At 34.6% G+C, this 17,330-nt stretch overlaps 1 protein-coding gene and 1 long non-coding RNA gene across 5 annotated transcripts; both read left to right on the forward strand.

Annotated features, from left to right (window-relative positions):
• The first annotated feature begins 856 nt into the window (after positions 1-856).
• Positions 857-2,311, forward strand: LOC112010707 (UPF0481 protein At3g47200). The gene has a single exon (XM_024043062.2). The coding sequence runs from the start codon at positions 857-859 to the stop codon at positions 2,309-2,311; it is 1,455 nt and encodes a 484-aa protein (XP_023898830.2).
• A 4,155-nt stretch (positions 2,312-6,466) lies between these two features.
• LOC136070993 (uncharacterized) lies at positions 6,467-11,154 on the forward strand. 4 transcript variants are annotated; one of them, XR_010632272.1, is made up of 6 exons: positions 6,800-7,180; positions 7,349-8,045; positions 8,450-8,593; positions 9,118-9,217; positions 9,361-9,509; positions 10,663-11,154. It is a non-coding gene; the product is annotated as an uncharacterized LOC136070993 (long non-coding RNA). The 4 variants fall into 4 exon arrangements; XR_010632271.1 differs by lacking the exon at positions 6,800-7,180 and adding an exon at positions 6,467-6,723 and having other exon boundaries at positions 7,349-8,593; XR_010632273.1 differs by lacking the exons at positions 6,800-7,180; positions 7,349-8,045 and adding an exon at positions 6,467-6,723.
• Positions 11,155-17,330: the final 6,176 nt, after the last annotated feature.

Raw genomic sequence — 17,330 nt, forward strand, 5'->3', positions numbered from 1 at the left:
CTTTAAGTAAAATTAACGAGTAATGTTTAAAGTCAAGGGTTTGAACTAGATTGTAAAACAAAAGTGAATTTCCTTATTGGAGAAGAAGTACCCTCAAAGTGTTTTTTTCCTTAGGTGTTGATCTTCCATTAATTTTCGACTTTGTTAAGAAATTTGCATGTTCTTGTGTTGATTGCTTTGTGTTTCAGATTTGGTTTTATTGTGGGTATAATGAAAACTATAATCACCTAATTGACTTAAGTTTTTTAACTGTTAATTAATCTACATAATTAACAAAGGGGTTTAGGACAACTTTTCAAATTTTATTGCAAGAGTATATGCCAACTTGATGTGAAAATGAATACTCTTTCACGTTATATCACATATGTCGTTCTTATTTTATTGCAAGAGTATATGCAGCACGATTCATCGTGTAACATGTTTTCTCCTTTGTTTAGGAAAGGACGATATGCGAACTAAGTACATTTTTAGGTTGGAATCATAGCATTAACTTCTATCTTGAAATCCAATTTTGTTGCATAAAGATGAAGATATAACACAGTTAATTGCAAAAGTGTTTAGAGTTTGAAACTTGCCGTCAATTACTAAGCGTGCTTTAGTAAAAAGTGACAGTAGAATTTGGTTCGTGCGATTCGTGCCCATGTCCAGCTTCATCAAACTTGAGTCATAAAACTAGTGACGGCTTACAAAAGTGTATACATTTCATTCAGTCTTGATATATGAATAAAGTTACAAAAATAAGATTTTAAATTCTTCAAGCTAGAGTTTCTATGTATGCTTGGTTTATTTAGTACGTACTTGAAAAAAAAAAGTCATCATAGCACACTAGTTACCTTGTTTGAGTGAACACTCTGCCATGGCCGGAGTGGAGCATGTTATTTCCATGGAGCAACTGCTTTCCGAAAAGGTTCAAAGAACCGAAGCTTGTGATACAAGCGGAGGCCCCAATCATCCTGTCATTGCCACTGAGGCCACCCAGAAGCTGACCATTACAGTCCATGAGAAAGCGTGTACCATTCCTCGGGACCAGAGGTTTAAGGAATTAAGGGATGCAGGAGCAAATCAAGCTGAAACAAGGCCAAAGATACAGAAGGTAGTAATCTTCCTACGTGATCAGAAAAATTTCCAGAAATACTATGAGCCAAGGGTGGTATCACTAGGTCCTATCCATCATGGTAAACCAAAGTACCGGCCAGCAGAAAAATACAAGCTTAGATTTGCAAAAGCCTTTGTTAGTGATAGTGGCAAAACAGATGAATATATATATGATCACATTGAAAAGAACATTGCACAATTTAGGGAGTACTTCGATGAGGAGGTGATAAAGGAGTATGATAATGAGAGCCTCGCCTGGATGTTGTTCGTGGATGGGTGTGCAATATTGCAATTCATATGCTTCGCTGTTGAAAATAGGTTCAGTGAGTTGAAAATAAAAAACGATCAATCCGCGTTTGCACAACAGGATTTGTTCTTATTGGAGAACCAGCTTCCTTATCAACTCCTCAAGGATTTGATGAAATTAAGTGCAAAGAAAAAAGAATTGAAGGGCCATATCAGAAGTTTCATCAGTAACCATAGTATGATACCAGAAAGGGTGGAATTTAAGGACGATGATAAAAAAGAGCCGATCCATCTTCTTGATCTTCTACGAGCAAGTCTCCTAGGCAGTGCTGATCCTAGTCCCGAATATGGTGCCCAAAAAGCCTCTACGAAAGATTGGCAGTCATTTCGCAATGTTTTGGAGCTTAAAGCAGCGGGAATTCAATTGCAGCCCAGCAAAAGTAGCGGCTTAAGAGACATATCTTTTAAGAGAAAATGGGGTTTCTATCCCGGAATCCTTTCACTGCCTCCGATAACGGTGGATGACTCAACCGGGCCCAAGTTCTTGAACTTGATAGCCTACGAGATGTGTCCAGATTTCGAAAATGGCTACGGGGTCACCTCTTACATATCCTTCCTTGACTCACTCATTGATGAAGCCAATGACGTTATTGAGCTAAGGAAAGCACGCATACTCGGCAACCTTCTTGGCAGCGACCAAGAAGTGGCTCTGCTCTTCAATGAGATAGGCACAGACTTGGTGCCCAATCTCAGAACATACAGCACTATCAGAACCCATATTCAGGAATACTACGACAACAAGTTGATGACTTGGTTATCGCTATTCTGTCACACCCATTTCAGCACCCCCTGGACTTTCTTGGCTTTCCTTGGCGCTTTATTGGCACTAGCACTAAGTGCCGTACAGACTTGGTACACAGTCGACTCTCCACCTGGCCCTTGCGATAACTTTTGCAAGCATCATCCATGATGAGACAAAAGGTACGCATATATAATTTGTATGCTCCTCTCTTTCCATTTGCATCTATCATATGCTAAGATTGTCTGTCTACTTACAAAATGGGTTCTTCATTTGTGATCAGGATTTCACGTAAATAGGATCTTTGGTACTTCCCAGGGCCACGCTGTTCCGTTTATTTACTCTCGATTTGCTGTTTTTATGTAAGTCCAGATAATTCGGGATGGTTCCTGCTGCCTCATGAGATCCGTGAAGTCTTAAGCTCTAAATACCTAGTCTGCATCTTAAGGATTACTCCTTGTGATTATGTGGTGTGTGGTTGTGTGTCTCTCAACTCTAATCACTAAGGTCGGAGTAAGTATACATGATTTCTTAATTTGATGTAATTCATTTGAGAAAAAAAATGAGAGTATATACGTACAGTATTTTTATGTGTGATAAGATTGTTGGTTGTATCTGTAATAAAATTTGAACTATCAAATATACTGCCTATTTTATTATTTTGTTTTGTAATTACAGCTGGTTACAATAAGCACCTCCGCAACATTATTTCATTTCAAATAGTTGAATTTTTATTGTCAGCTAGTTTAAAAATCATAACACAATAATCCAAATATGCTTAAAACTCTTCCGCTTAGAATTTTACATGTATCTTTAAAAATTTATTACTAAGCAATTCATGTTAAAGAATTAAGTCCCATGTCAGGTGTTTGGGCTTGATTATAAATTATATACTAGTGGTAGATTCGTGCGAAGCGCTGAAAAAATTGCCGATTTGTTTTTTTTGTTAAATGAAAAATAAAAATAGTAGATGAGACATATAAGTGTTATTCTCAAACCCTTTTTAAAATGATTTTATTATTTTCTAACAAAATTAAGAAGAAACTAATTGTGAATGAAGACAATCCGTCTAGGTGGTGACAAATAAAATGACAATTAATCTTAATATAGACATCACATTTTGTTCCCCTTACAATTTAAGTTTTCAATCCTCAATGAAAACATTAAAAACAATAACCATAAATCGGAGGTGAAATCTTCAAAATTTCTTATAAAACCCTAGTTCTGTGTACACCAGACTCATGCATACACAACTAGCCTTTAGGCTACGTAAACAATGTTAGACGTTGTGTATGTATCTTGTCTAAAAGAAAGCCCTATGTGGTATGTTTTTAACTAAAAAGGTGCAAAAATTGGTACAAAACCCTAGTAGCACATTGCGTGGGTTTTGGGTCCTTTTTTTCCAATTATATTTTAAGGAAAATATAACTAGTCAAAAAAAATTGTTACTTGCCTTAATTGATCCCTACTCGAAAACTCTTGTAACTCCTCAAATATACTCCAAAATAAACTAAAATCTATCATAATCAATAACTAAAAAGGTGTCAGATTCTCCCAAAAAAAAAAAAAAAAAAAACAAAACAAAAAAAAAAATTGTCAAAAACAAAAAATCAATTAATTATCCGAAGGTCTACATTATATGCTTAAAGGAAAATTCTTTTTTTAGACACTATATGCTTAAATATACTACATTATTTAAGTTTGAATATATGCAGTAGAATTATGATAACTAAGTTTATGTAAGATGCAAAGTTCATAACTAATTAGACTATTTCAACATTTACTGGGTATAAAAGGAATTGCATTTTCTTCAATGATCAAAATGAAACTCACATTTTCAACTTAGAAGATAGACGCTTTGGAGATTTACAGAATATCCATCCATCCTGGCTTCTCTCAAATTTGCTTTAGGCCTATGTAAGATAGCACACTTCTAATAAGTTTCTTTTTGGGGACCTAAATTTGAAGCAAAGAAATAGAAAGAGAATGTGTAATGCAACTGTTAGAGAGAAAAGGGTAAGAGATATATTGTTTTCTACCAAAGATGATTGCTGGAGATTAATAAGTGTTAGAGATATTGAAATTGAATGTTACAGTATTGAAGTGGATGTTGAGCAGAGATGGTGGCTAGATATTATGCAAGAACTGAAATACGGAGATAGAGAGAGAACTACCACCAGTAAATTTTTTTGTTCCTTTCTTTCTTATATCTAGGTATTAAATATGAATTAGTTTTGAGAAAATTGGTTGGGTTGATTTTTATTTAGGTATTTGGGTTACATTTGGTTTTGATTTTAAAGATAAATACCACACGTTGCAACGTTTAAGTGCTTTATATTTTATCCACTTACTGTGCTGACCACACGGTTTAAAACTAAAACACATTTAAGGTCTTAAAATTTGTCCACATGTTGTTTTTCTCTTCTTATATTGTTTTTGTTTTTTGAATATCTGCCATGCTTTTTTTTTTTTTTTTTTTTTTTTTTTGTTCCTTCGATTTGGTTATGAACTAAGAAATATGAGTTAGTTTTGGGTATTTTGTTTGGTTGGGTTAGTTTTGTATTGTTCCTTCCTTGTGAGGATGGCTTTAGGCTTGGCATTTTGTATAGTGATGTAGATTGAATCAAATCTGATACAACTGATTCTTTTACGATAAGAGAATACTATGCATATTGATTGTTTCAACAATTTAATATAGATGCACCTATGCAAAAAAAATTGCAGTGGTATTGGTGGTCAATATGAGTTTAGCATGGCATAACTTAAGTTCATTATTATTGTGGGTTGTTGTCATATTTTGAGTTCTTAAAAGTTAAAACGAGGGGACCATAACTTACTTTATTTCATAAAAGGAAACTCCAAATGCCACTGTATGAAATGTTGATACTTTTTTGTAATAATGTTAAGATATGTTCACGTCTTACATGCTTTTGTTTATGGTGGTAAAAACTAAAAACTAAAAAGGCAGGCAATTAGATGTAGATATGAAGCCCAGCCCAGCCATACCACTTACTGCCCAAATTTAGACCTAACTTCCAAGTAAGCCCAAGAAAAGGTTTCTTATTTCTCAAGAAGATAAAATTTAAGTACAATTTCTTTAAAGTGGTAACCTTCCCAATTGATTTCAACTACTTGACTGTATTAACCAATAAATTTAATTTCCATTGAAAAGAATCACATCGTATTAACCATATGATTGATTTCAATTGGAAATTCGAAAGTACAACATATAACAACATGTTTGATCTCACCAAACTGCTTAATGGGGTGCGACCTAGGGGAACCTAGACTGAGCAAAATATAAAATTATGTCATGGGTGCGGAATATACAAATCATAAACAAAGAGAGTTGATAGGCCTCAATCGCCATAAAATTTCAATCTCATACATTCTAAATTAGTCTTACTCAGATGTTCACAATCATAACCTTCATTTCGGATCTCAAGTATGCTATATGTATTTGTTTTAATTTATTCAGAATATCTTGGGAAGACAAATTTTCTCCTCAATGACTAATTTTGATATGCACCTATGCATATCGATTGTAGTGGTGTTGGTGGTGAATATGAGTTTAAAAATGATCCTGCGCATTGCGTGGGTTAAACACTAGTCTATATCTATATCTATATCTATATCTATATATATAATAGTAGAAACTGAAAGAAAGTGGATTCCTACAATTAAGGAAGTGCTGACAAATAAGATAACTGCCTATCTAAAATTTCGACACGTTTAAGTTTAAAAAGTGATACATTACATTGTTTAGTAACGCTACAACACCGTTTAAAAACGATAAATTATAATGGTTGACTACGTTAAAATACTGTTTGAGAGCTCTTAGTATAAAAGGAAACTAACCACTTTTTTTTTTTTAAAAAAAAATAAATAAAAAAATAAAAAATTGCTATTGGTAAAGGAGAGAGAGATCGAGAGAAAAGAGAGACAGAGAAATAGAGAGGCAGAGATAGAGAGAAGGGCGCCTCTGCCATCACCATAAGGGCGCCACCCAGATCTTTTGCCATCACCGTAAGCCTCCACTCACTACCCGACTATCAGAATCGCTAGGTAAAGTTTTGTTTTAAATTAAAAAATTTAGGGTTTTTGGCTTTTATTTGGAGAATCAATTAGGTGTTAATTATGATTTAGATTGGTATTTTGGGCCAGAAATGCCAATAAGTTAAAAAATGATAAATTATATTGTTTGGCAATGCTATAACACTGTTTAAAAGCCTCTCATTATGACTATAAAAATTAACCGGTTAAAATATGACGCACATAGAGATAGAAATATATATATATATATATAGGAAGAGAGAGAGAGAGAGAGAGAGAGAGAGAGAGAGAGAGAGAGAGAGAGAGAGAGAGAGGCGATGAGGCCTAAGACACAGAGAAAGAGGCAGAGTTCGTAAGGCGCCAAGAGGAAGAGAGAAATATTCAAGGCCATCCATTGTACATTACAATCAAAAGGGAAAGAGAGTAGAGTTCGTCAGAACTATACATCGAATAGCAAAAACAATCCCCACCTTCGTTCGTTCCCTTGCTAGATTTAGACCACCAGATCGTCGGAACCAACATCGACAAAGGTACATTTTTTTTCTCAATTTTGTAGGTTTTGGTATAAAATGTTACTTTTAATTGAGTTTTTTGTTGGGTGGTTTAGATTTGATTCATTTTTGTTTTGAGTGTTTTTGGACTCTCTATCAAAATGTTTGTTTTCTCAATTTTAGATATTTGCTTTTGTTAGTTTTTTTAGATTACAGAAATCACTAAAAATATTGATTTTAGTTTTTGGGTACTTCTGTTTCTAATCTTAAGGAAATCGTTGGAATTAAATAAGTATAGGATTGAATGTTGCATTGAAATTTATTTTAGGTTTTTTTTTTCCGTATGAAAAACTTGATTCCATTATGAAAAAAAAAAAAAAAAAAGATTCAATTTCGCCTCTCTATCCTCCCCCTCCTCATTCTAGGCAAAATCAAAAGCAAAAGGAAGGTGGGATGGTTATCTTAATCTATGCCAATCTGACTGCTCCTCTTTCAGGTTCTTACATTTTCCACCGTTTCTTATCTTACTAATAATTTCCACTTCTTTACTGTAAAGTTGTTACTTACAACTATATGTTTTGTTGGCTTATATTCTGTGCCAAATTTGATTGTAATTTTATTCAATCTTATGTACTATGTATTTATTGTGGGATTCCATTGTAAGGGTTGTGTGATAGAGAGAGTGGTGTGAAGACTCAAGCATTTGAAGACTGAAGAAGGTTTCACGGGTATCTCGCGACTTAGCATCCTGCGAAGTATATCATGTGCCCTGCACATGCTGGAATGCGAAGAGTCAAGCTAGATGGAGACAGCTGTGTCTCGTGAGTATCTCGCGAGTAAGGCCTTCCCGCGGTGAGACACCCGCGAGGCATTTTGTTTTGCCAGCCTGTCCAACCTGATACACACTATTTGTGCCTATACTATTTATACCTACATTACCCACAAATGTAAAGGAGAGCTTATGAGAGAAAACCCTAGCCAAATACCTTGAGAGTTAGAGGTTGTCATACCCACAATCCTCTACACATTTGTTTTGGGAATTTCCTCATCTCCTACCTCTCCATTTCCATACTATTGAGAGGTTGATAGCCCAAACACTTACCACACCCTTTGAGAGTGTCAAGTGGAGTTTTGGTGCTGTTGAGAAGCATTGGAAGAAGTCTAGAGTGGCAGATGTAACATGGAGCTTGTTGCGGGATTCGGAGAACTAGACAAGACACGGTTCCGAGAAGCCTTGTTGGAGTAGGAGCTTGGAGGGCTTAGCTACATCGGATAGATTAGGCTTGGAGGGTCTCTTGCTAACCTGTGTATCCCAACTGATTTTCTAGTGGATCGATTTTCGCTTGGAGGGTGACGAAGAGGTTTTTCACCAAGTTCTTCGGTTTCCTCTTCGATAACACGTCTCGGTGTTATCTGTGTTTACATCTCTCTTCCCTACTCTTGTTCATTTCATTTTTACTGTTGTGTTGCTTTAAATATGGATTAGAGTAGTTGTCTTACTTATACGCTTGTGTTTACACTATTCCACACTTAGTATTAAGTTAGTGTAAAATCAACCAAGCCGTAACTTTAATTAGGGGGTCTAAACATCTCTTGTGTTTTCGATACATTTTCGAGTTTTCATTTGCTTTACTCTTTCATATTTCAGGAGGCAAATACACGGGCCAATTTGTAGTGAATAAAATCTATTTTTGATTTTTCCTTCAAATTTTGAGTTTAACTAAATGCTAATTTTTTTTATTTTTTTTATTTTTATTTTGGGCAGACAATTGTTCCTATACGGATAATAATAGTAGGGAAAAAGTGTTTCCCTAGAGTACAATTGATAGTTGATGAGTACATTCAAAAACTCAAACCACTATTGCACCGTTGATGATGTTCAACTACGGTCCAATCCTAGAAATGCAAGGTATATACATATATGTCCACTTTTATCTAATCTTGGCCTTATTTAAGTTTTAACTTTGAAATGAATTTTTGTTTCATATTAATAATCGAATTCTACATTGATTTATTCATTTATGTGTTGGTATTTTTATGTTATATGCAAAGCAAAAACTGATAATTCGATGTAATTATGGACACACCAGGTGCACATAAATCGTTTGTTCTTACTAAAACAACAACATCAACCAAGCATTAGTTCCAAAATTTTGGGGTTGGCTATGGACTAAGAAATATGGACATGGACCACACAGTGATATGTCAATTCTTTAAAAAATTTAAGACATGATACATTGTAGATAGAGTGATTAAATCAATTAATATATTTAGGTGTATTTTATCTTTATTTTAAGTGTAGGGATTTTGGAGTGTTCATGCTTCTTAGGCTATAAATCTTCAGAGGGCCGGCCATGTATTCTTTTCTACCATTCTAAATTGTTTGTCCTACTTTTTTTTTTCCTACTTTTGAATTGATGCCACGTGTTATAGTGATGCAAGGGCTCAAGTTGATGATGAAGATACAACAATGATGAACATTATCAGGTCTAATGATTGTGTGACCATTAAAATCATAAAATAGACGATGATGGTGAATCCCTTATCCACATCTCTCATTGTTTATGTTTTTCTTATTCACTTTCAATTTTAAATAAATTTTTACATAAAACTTTGAAGAAACATTCAATGCTTTTTGCTAAACTTTGAAGAAACATTCAACGCTTTTTGCAATAGGAATCAACTATGCTGATATGACGAATTAGCTTTGGCATCATTGGCTCCATCTGACGAATTAGTACCTACTGCCTCTAGAAAGAGGAAGTCCAAGTGATCACTGCCATGTTCATGCAATACAAAAAACACCATTGTTTCTACCAGAAAGGGTATGATCAATTTGAAAATTTTACATGCTTTTAATACTGTTGGAATCGTGGACAGTGATTTAGGCTTGAAATATGTTTATGAGAAATTATATTTACATCATGTATAGAAAGTAATTTGTACAAGGAAAAGTTATAAAGTAAATGCATAATATATTCCTAAGGTAATTGCAAAGAACAAAGTCAGACATTGGGCGTGATATTAGGGGGAAATCTGTCATGCTTTATCTGTGGTAAGTTAGCTCCTTGATTTAAGCACTGAGGCTGAGAATTTGGCTTCTGTTTGTTGCCATATTGGAATTAAGGCATGGGGTGCAAGTGTGCTTCATTACTTAATATACATCTTTCTTCTTCTAATTTATTTGTGATATTTGAATTGCCAATTATGTTAATCCTTGAATGTTTTTGAAGTGACATGGTTATACATTTTTTTTAATCTTTTATAGGATTAAATTAATTTTGATCTTATTGAAGCCCTTCAGATTTCACTATGAAGCTTATAGCAAGATTAATGAGTTTGAGACTTTCTGTCAAATTTCTATACTCTCATTGTGATTTGAAATGTGTGAAGATCATTAGTAGGACAGAATAACTTAAAAAAACCAACAAGTGAGAAGACCAATTATACAAAAAAAATTAACAATTTAAACTAACTTCCTCCCTTCCCTGCCTATTTTTTATGTGAATATTTATCTTTCAAGTGGTTTGTTCTTTAAAATGGAATTAAAAATTCAATGATTGAAGTGTGTGTAAGGGCCACTCTCACTTGATTATTAAGCAAAAAAGAATGTGGGTCTTACTTAACTTTATTCAATGTGAGTTTAGTCTTTCTGCAATTAGGGTCAAGGACTTATCATCTATGCAAAATGAACAATGTTGTATGTCGAATCATTGAGATGAAAAATATAGCATTTTTTTTTTATTCGGTATTGTCTTATAGTTGCTTCTTCTTTTCTCCAGTAATAGATTTAAACAATAATTCAATAAGTGGGGGCACAACTAACTAAACGGAAACTAAGAGATTTTATTAATTGTTCAATTTCTTATTAGGGTGCACCTCTCTGTTGCTGCCTTTGGAAGGAGAAGCAAACATTTTTTTTTTTATTGATCATATTTTATTTGAGAAGATGTCTAATATAATTTTGTCTTTATGTAGTGCTTTTGGAAGGAGAGAAATGCTAGGAAATAGAGTTTGCAACAACATTGAAACAGATGAAAAATTTTCCTATTCTCAGGTAAATCATGGTCCTCATGGAAGCTTCAAAGTCTAAGAAAGGCAAATGGATTGGTGTTTCATTTCAGTGTAAGAATTTGAAGAAGTTCCAATATGTTCATGGGCTATCAAAGTTGAAAAGTGCATAGGAAGACTACTGCTATATTGTTATCTTTGAGGGTGCTCCCTATCAAAGTCATGAGAGAATTTGTAGAACAAGCTTCTTTATTTTTTATTCTATATATATTTTTTGGACTTAGGTTTCATATAAGGTATTTATTTTGTCTAATAGACGTTTGTTGTACTACCCTTGGCATATTTTTAAATTGGTACAAACTGTTGAAACATAAACTATATAGGACCTATAATACTTTTCAAAGTTGCTGTGTCAAGGCCTTAGGCCTTCACTTGGTATCAATTTGGTGGGCAGCAGGTGTTTGTTGAAAGTTGTGAGTATTGGCAATTGGCATCAAGTATTTGATATTTGGCTCAAATGGTTATGATTGGTAGGAATAATTGTATTTGGCGAGTGATTAGTTTCTCAGATCTTATTGTCAAATTAGATGCATTTATATTTTATGGTGATGACCTTAGTATTTCATTTTGAGTTTTGATTCCAAGAGTCATGTAGATAAAACAAAGTACTTGAAGTCATTGAGGTCTCAAAGGATATACATGATTCTAAAGAGACTTTACCATCTATCAATTTCAATGTGAAGATTCTAAACTACAAGTATAGGTGCACAATCCAAACTCCGTATGAGTAACAATGATTGTAGTTTGTGAACCAAATATGTTGTGAGAGATTGTAATAGAACTTGAAATTTCACTTATAACTTTTAATTACAATTGCATTTTTGGTCCATTTTATTGGTTTTTTTTTTTTTTTTTTAACTATTTTTGTTAATAATATTATACTCAATCCATCTTTATTTAATCATCCTATTGTTTGAGACTTCCTGTTATAGAACGCACACAAATTTGAAATTCATACTTAAATTTAAGACCCTTGATAGGAAAAAATTATATTGGTATAATTAATCAGTAGCTTTTAGCTTTATCATTTGAGTTCTTAAAAGAGAAATAGTATTCTTCACTATAATAAATAGATTTTTTTTTTTTTTCACACATTCACACATTGCGCGGGTCTGCGTCTAGTTTGTTTAATTACAAAGGCCACTTCTAGTGTTTTGAGTTTTAGGTGACCAATTACATCTTAAAATCTATTTAATTGATGCAACTCTATTTCTCATTACCATGTACTCCACACACAATTCAACTTTCACAAGGCACACACATGCATAGCTATTTGAGGGTCGTGCTAACTGCTAAGTGAGTTAACAATTGGCTATTGCCGATTAAGATTTATTTATTTTACAAACTATAGTTGAGATGTTACAAATTTCCATTGGCAATATTATATGGTTGCAATCTTAGTTACCCATTGAAAGATATTTTTCCATATTAGTTTATATCAAGGAAAAGGATACCATACCGTACCGACTATTATGGCCGGTATGTACCGTACTGGTACGTGCATCGATATCGAAACTCCAACGTTTCATATAGGTTTGAATACTAGCCGTGTACCAGCTATATCGGTCGATTTCGGGCGTTTCGGCGGGTATCAAGTGTATTGGCCGGTACAGAAAAAAGCCATTTTAAAAATAAAAATAAAAAATAAAATCTTTTAGTTTTGTAATTTTTAATTTTTTTTTTTGATTTTTTTTTTTCATTTAGTTGATGCTAAAGTCTAAAACTGTGAATAATTTGTCTTAAATTGAGGATAGTGTTTTATGGTAACTTTTATTATTATATATATATATATATATATATATATATAAATAGTGGTAAAGCTAAAGCGTTACACTGGTATTGACCAGTACTGAAATAGATCGTTCCACTGACCAAACTAGTGCAGCCTCCAGTACGAGATTGACTCCCTTGGTTTACATATCTTACTTTTGTAGGAAAAAAATCTCATTTGCCATGGGTAGTGATTAATCTCTCATGTATCACATGTAATTCTTAGAGAGTGTTTGGTTTGCCGTAATGTTCATTGCATTAAGGTCACGTTACCGGTCACATTACAGTATTTGGTTTGTTACTTTGCGCATATATTACCTATTTATGGAAATGTGATTATTTTTCAATTGACAAGATTTTCCTTACATATAAATTTTTAATTACAAACCTCTCTCTCTCTCTCTCTCTCTCTCTCTCTCTCTCTCTCTCTCTCTCTCTCTCTCTCTCAATAGAGTCATTGAAGGAGACCAATCAAATTCCTATTTCCTCTCAAGCAACCGGCCTTACCCTAGAACCCTCCTCTTTCTCTCTCTTTGAGATAAATGTTCATGGCCGAAATTCCTAGTGTTATTCATTGGAAATTCCATGAATCTAAGATTCCAAGAATGTAACATTACACAAACTAAACACTTTGTAACATGATTGACATATCATTCTTCTAAATCCTTTTGGTAAAAGATAACCATGACTAAGTACATGTTAGCTTTATAAAGCCTTGACTTAAAATTCAACAAAGTATTCACAAGAAAGAGAGGAATAAAAACTTTATTAGAGTACTCCAAACTCACAAACAAAGAGATTAGGCTACTACCTTGAGAGTTTGTTGAGGTCCAAAATTTCACAAGAAAGCCCATTCCATGAAAAGTAAAAAAGGCCCAATGCGTGCAACAAGAAGAATCGACATCAAGGCCCTATGTATGTTCAGATTTCTAGCAAAAAAGGCCATTAAAAAATCTAGCAAAATCCAGTGAAAGAACTAGACCGGGATACCCAGAGGCTACCAGAGGCTCGGGATCCTCGGGACGTATAGCACAGCTAAAGTAGGATTAAGATAGCTCAAAAGGGGTATCACGAAATACAAGAAACGAAGAACAAATATGTCCTTCTCAAGCACCTAGTGGTGCAGCAAAGAACCAAAAAGCTTGTAAAGTGACAATTCATGAACAAAAGGCTGGTACCTCGGGAAACCCAGAATGAAGAACTATAAGGGGAAGTGGCTGGGAAAACCTTCAACCCAACAGGAATGGATTTCGCTTAGTTGGAAAAAATGACAGCAGGAAGGACGGCCAAAAGCTGAGCCTAAAAGGTAAGAAGCCTTGAAAGAAGAGAGAATGAAGTTCAGCTGCCCAAGGACGCCTCGGAATGGAAAGTCAGCAAGTGACTTTAGGGAAACAACATAAAAAGAGGAAAACAATGAGAAACAAGGAAAGAACCAGCCATCAGAATGGCTGACATAACATAGGCTCTAATACCCAAGGAGCCAAGTGAGGATAATCAATGGTACATTAAACCATAGAATGACATTATAAAAGGGGGGAAGCAACCAACATCAAGAGGGGATTCAACAATAGTGAAATTATAGTAGAATCATTGAGAAAACTCTGTCAAAATTCAAAGAAAGTAGGGAAATATCTCCCGGTATCCCAGAAACAACCACCAGTACATACTTGGATTCAAAAGGATTCAAACTTTGCAAGTCTTAGAGGCTTAGATAGACATTTAAGTCTGTAATTTTTGAGCTTATTTGGACCTTGTATCACGTCTTAGTGAGCATATTGTAATCCACAATTAATCATACTGAGTGGAGGATCCTTAATAGTTATTTCGTGTGTTTCTTTATTACATTGTTTTCCTTTGTTGCTTTCTTACTGTTCAATACATATATTCTTGCTTTCTAGTTTTTCTTTTACTCAGCCAAAAGCTGAGTCTTTTTACCATGGTCCTCACTTCAACTTGGGCCTTAGACACACTTAGCCTCCAAAGAAACATATGCCAAAACATGCACACATCAGATATCACTCTCTCCCACAAAAATCCTTCTCACCTAACTATCTTGGAAGGCAATGCCCAAGCAAAGCCACCTGGACTTGAGTTCCAAATCCCAAGTCTTGTGCAAAAACACTAAGTCTGTGAGAATCGGGGCCAAGATCCTCGTGGCTGAATCATTCTCATGAAATTCATTTACATATATGTATATGTATTAAAATGTATATCCTAATCTAAAAAAATAAAAATTATTTGATGATATATGATATTATGTTTTTATGTAGGACCTATAGAGGTAAAGGGAAAGGACAAAACTCTATTGCATAATAAGTATGGAGAAAGATCATATAGTTCAGAGAATCAGCATTCTGGGTTCTTACAGGCCTAGTACGCCTCGAGATCCCACGACAGTACGCCCGGGGAACCAAGTGAAGGAACTAAATGTTTATACAATAAAAGATAAGCCTTAAATATTCTATTTCAATCTCTTTCTCATTGTGAATATTATGAGTACTTATTTTACTTATTTCGTAAGTGTAAATAGTCATTTTATGACACTAAAACACTTATAATGGTATTTTATTGCTTAGAAGGAATCACATTTTTACCTTGAGGAGATTTATGTGACTTCCACACAACTTGGTTCGTAATCAGCCCCCATTTAGCTAGAGTGAACCAAGCCCAATCCACCAAACAACAAGTAAAGGGCCTAGGATCCTTGTTTTCTACTGGGGCCTGTGTGCTAGAAAAAAAAGGCACTCTCACGAAGTTCACTACAACTTTTTCTCTCACACTTTCACATCATACATCTATCCCCTTTTATATGGTGAAGTTACAAGAGTTGTCATTATTGTCATGACTCTTTGTTTCATAACAGAAAATTCTAGAATGTGGAAAACTCAAAGACATAAACATTATGGAATGACAATAGACACAAACAGTTATGGGAAAACAAAATGAACAGTTTTAGACCCTTTAACACACAACCAGATTGAGTAACCTAGTTAATTAGCCAAGTTGTTACTTAGTCAAATTAAGCAATTCTAGGTTAAAACAATCAAACAATCATATCAAGAATATATAGCAGCGGAATAATAAATAACACAAGATATGATCAACCAGGAAAATCAAACCGGTAAAAAAACCTAGGGAGGATTTTACCCACCGATCCTCAAGGCAAAACTGAATCCACTATGAAAGAATCGAAGTTCATACAAAAGGACTTACAAGCTCCTCGCTTGACTTCCTAATACTACTTACCAGTAGAACTTACTGACACGACCCTGTGCAAGCTTCAAAATCCACGCATTCTTTCTTTCTCGAGTTCTTCAATCAGCTACAAGCACACACACTTGATATTCTTTAAACTTCAATGGTAGCAACCAAGTTGATCATCAAGATGTTGAAGTAATCTCTATCTTGAAAACCCTAAGCTTTGTGTAAAGGAAAACTCCTCTAGATCTCACAAGAGATTTACACAAAATAGCAATCTATGAGCAACAATACAACTGCAGCAACTCTAAAAACATGGCTAGGGTTTTTCCTTATATACTTAGGGCAAAAAAATAAAACCCTAAACGTTTAATGAGTTAGGGCTGAGTTGGAAAAACTGCAGAAAATGCAATCTGGTCGACTTTCGATCGATCGAGTCTATTCTTCGATCAATCGAGCCAGACCGAAATGCCCCAATGCTTCTGCAGTCTCTCGATTCCAACTTTACAATAATTAATCAACTTTAAGCAAGCTTAAACAAGACTAAACATATTATTTTGATCATGGTTTGCCAATATTACAAATTAGAGTTCTAAATACATAAATTCCTAAACCTTTAGAACCTAACAAACTCCCCATTTGGCAATCCGTGACAAAACACAAATTAAAAACTCAAAGTTTACAAGTAAAAAGCCTTTTACAAAAGTAAAGCTCATAAACTCAAATTCAATTCTAACTACTATCCATCAGTTGCAAGTGTAGACAGCAGCTCAGTTGAATCAACCTGTATATTCTTGAAACACTCAACAAATGCATAAACACATGTGTGATAGAAAGGAGTAAAACAACAGGTATAACATTCTTGTAAGATTCACACAACACAAAATAAAGACATATATTAATGAACAACTCATAAATATAAATCAATAAGCAGTGAATCACAAAGTAACAAGAATCAAGTATATATCATGTATATCAATCAAAGTTACTCCCCCTAATATGAATATCCCTAAAAACGATATACAAAGTGAAGCACCTAGATACAATCTAAAAACTCCACAAGCTCCTCAAAAACAAAAAAAATCTCCCCCTAACTACAAAAACCCCTCTACAAGCCAAAAACTCTACTCCCCCTTTTTGTGACGGAATGCCAAAGGGCAATCATAAGTCATCATCAAAAGGAGGTGGTGAGGGTGAATGAAGATGCGCAAAGTCGGCTCACAGAGCACGAATCTCATCAAGCAAGTCTACCAAAATCTGACCATGAGCCGCCTGAACGGTCATGACAGTCTCCAAGGTACGACGAACATCAAAGTCGGCCGAAGGAGGTGGAGGAACATCAGTAGCAGCAACATCACCAACAGGATCAGGAACATCCTTACTAACAAGACCTGTAGAAGAAGAAGGAGGAGGTGCGCTACTAGAAGGCTCAGACCTAGGGTGCTTAGAACCAGCACTAAGATGAGCGGCCCTCTGTCTAAGAAAAGACGCACCTATGGGAGCAATCACATGAACGGGTTCAGAGAAAAGGAAACCACTAAGATCAAGATAAAGCAAAATCCTATGAATAAAAATAGGATGAACAAGAGCATGAGCAGAAGATGAAC

Source organism: Quercus suber, unplaced genomic scaffold, assembly GCF_002906115.3.
Source record: "Quercus suber isolate HL8 unplaced genomic scaffold, Cork oak 2.0 scaffold_276, whole genome shotgun sequence".
Taxonomy (NCBI): Eukaryota; Viridiplantae; Streptophyta; class Magnoliopsida; order Fagales; family Fagaceae; genus Quercus; species Quercus suber.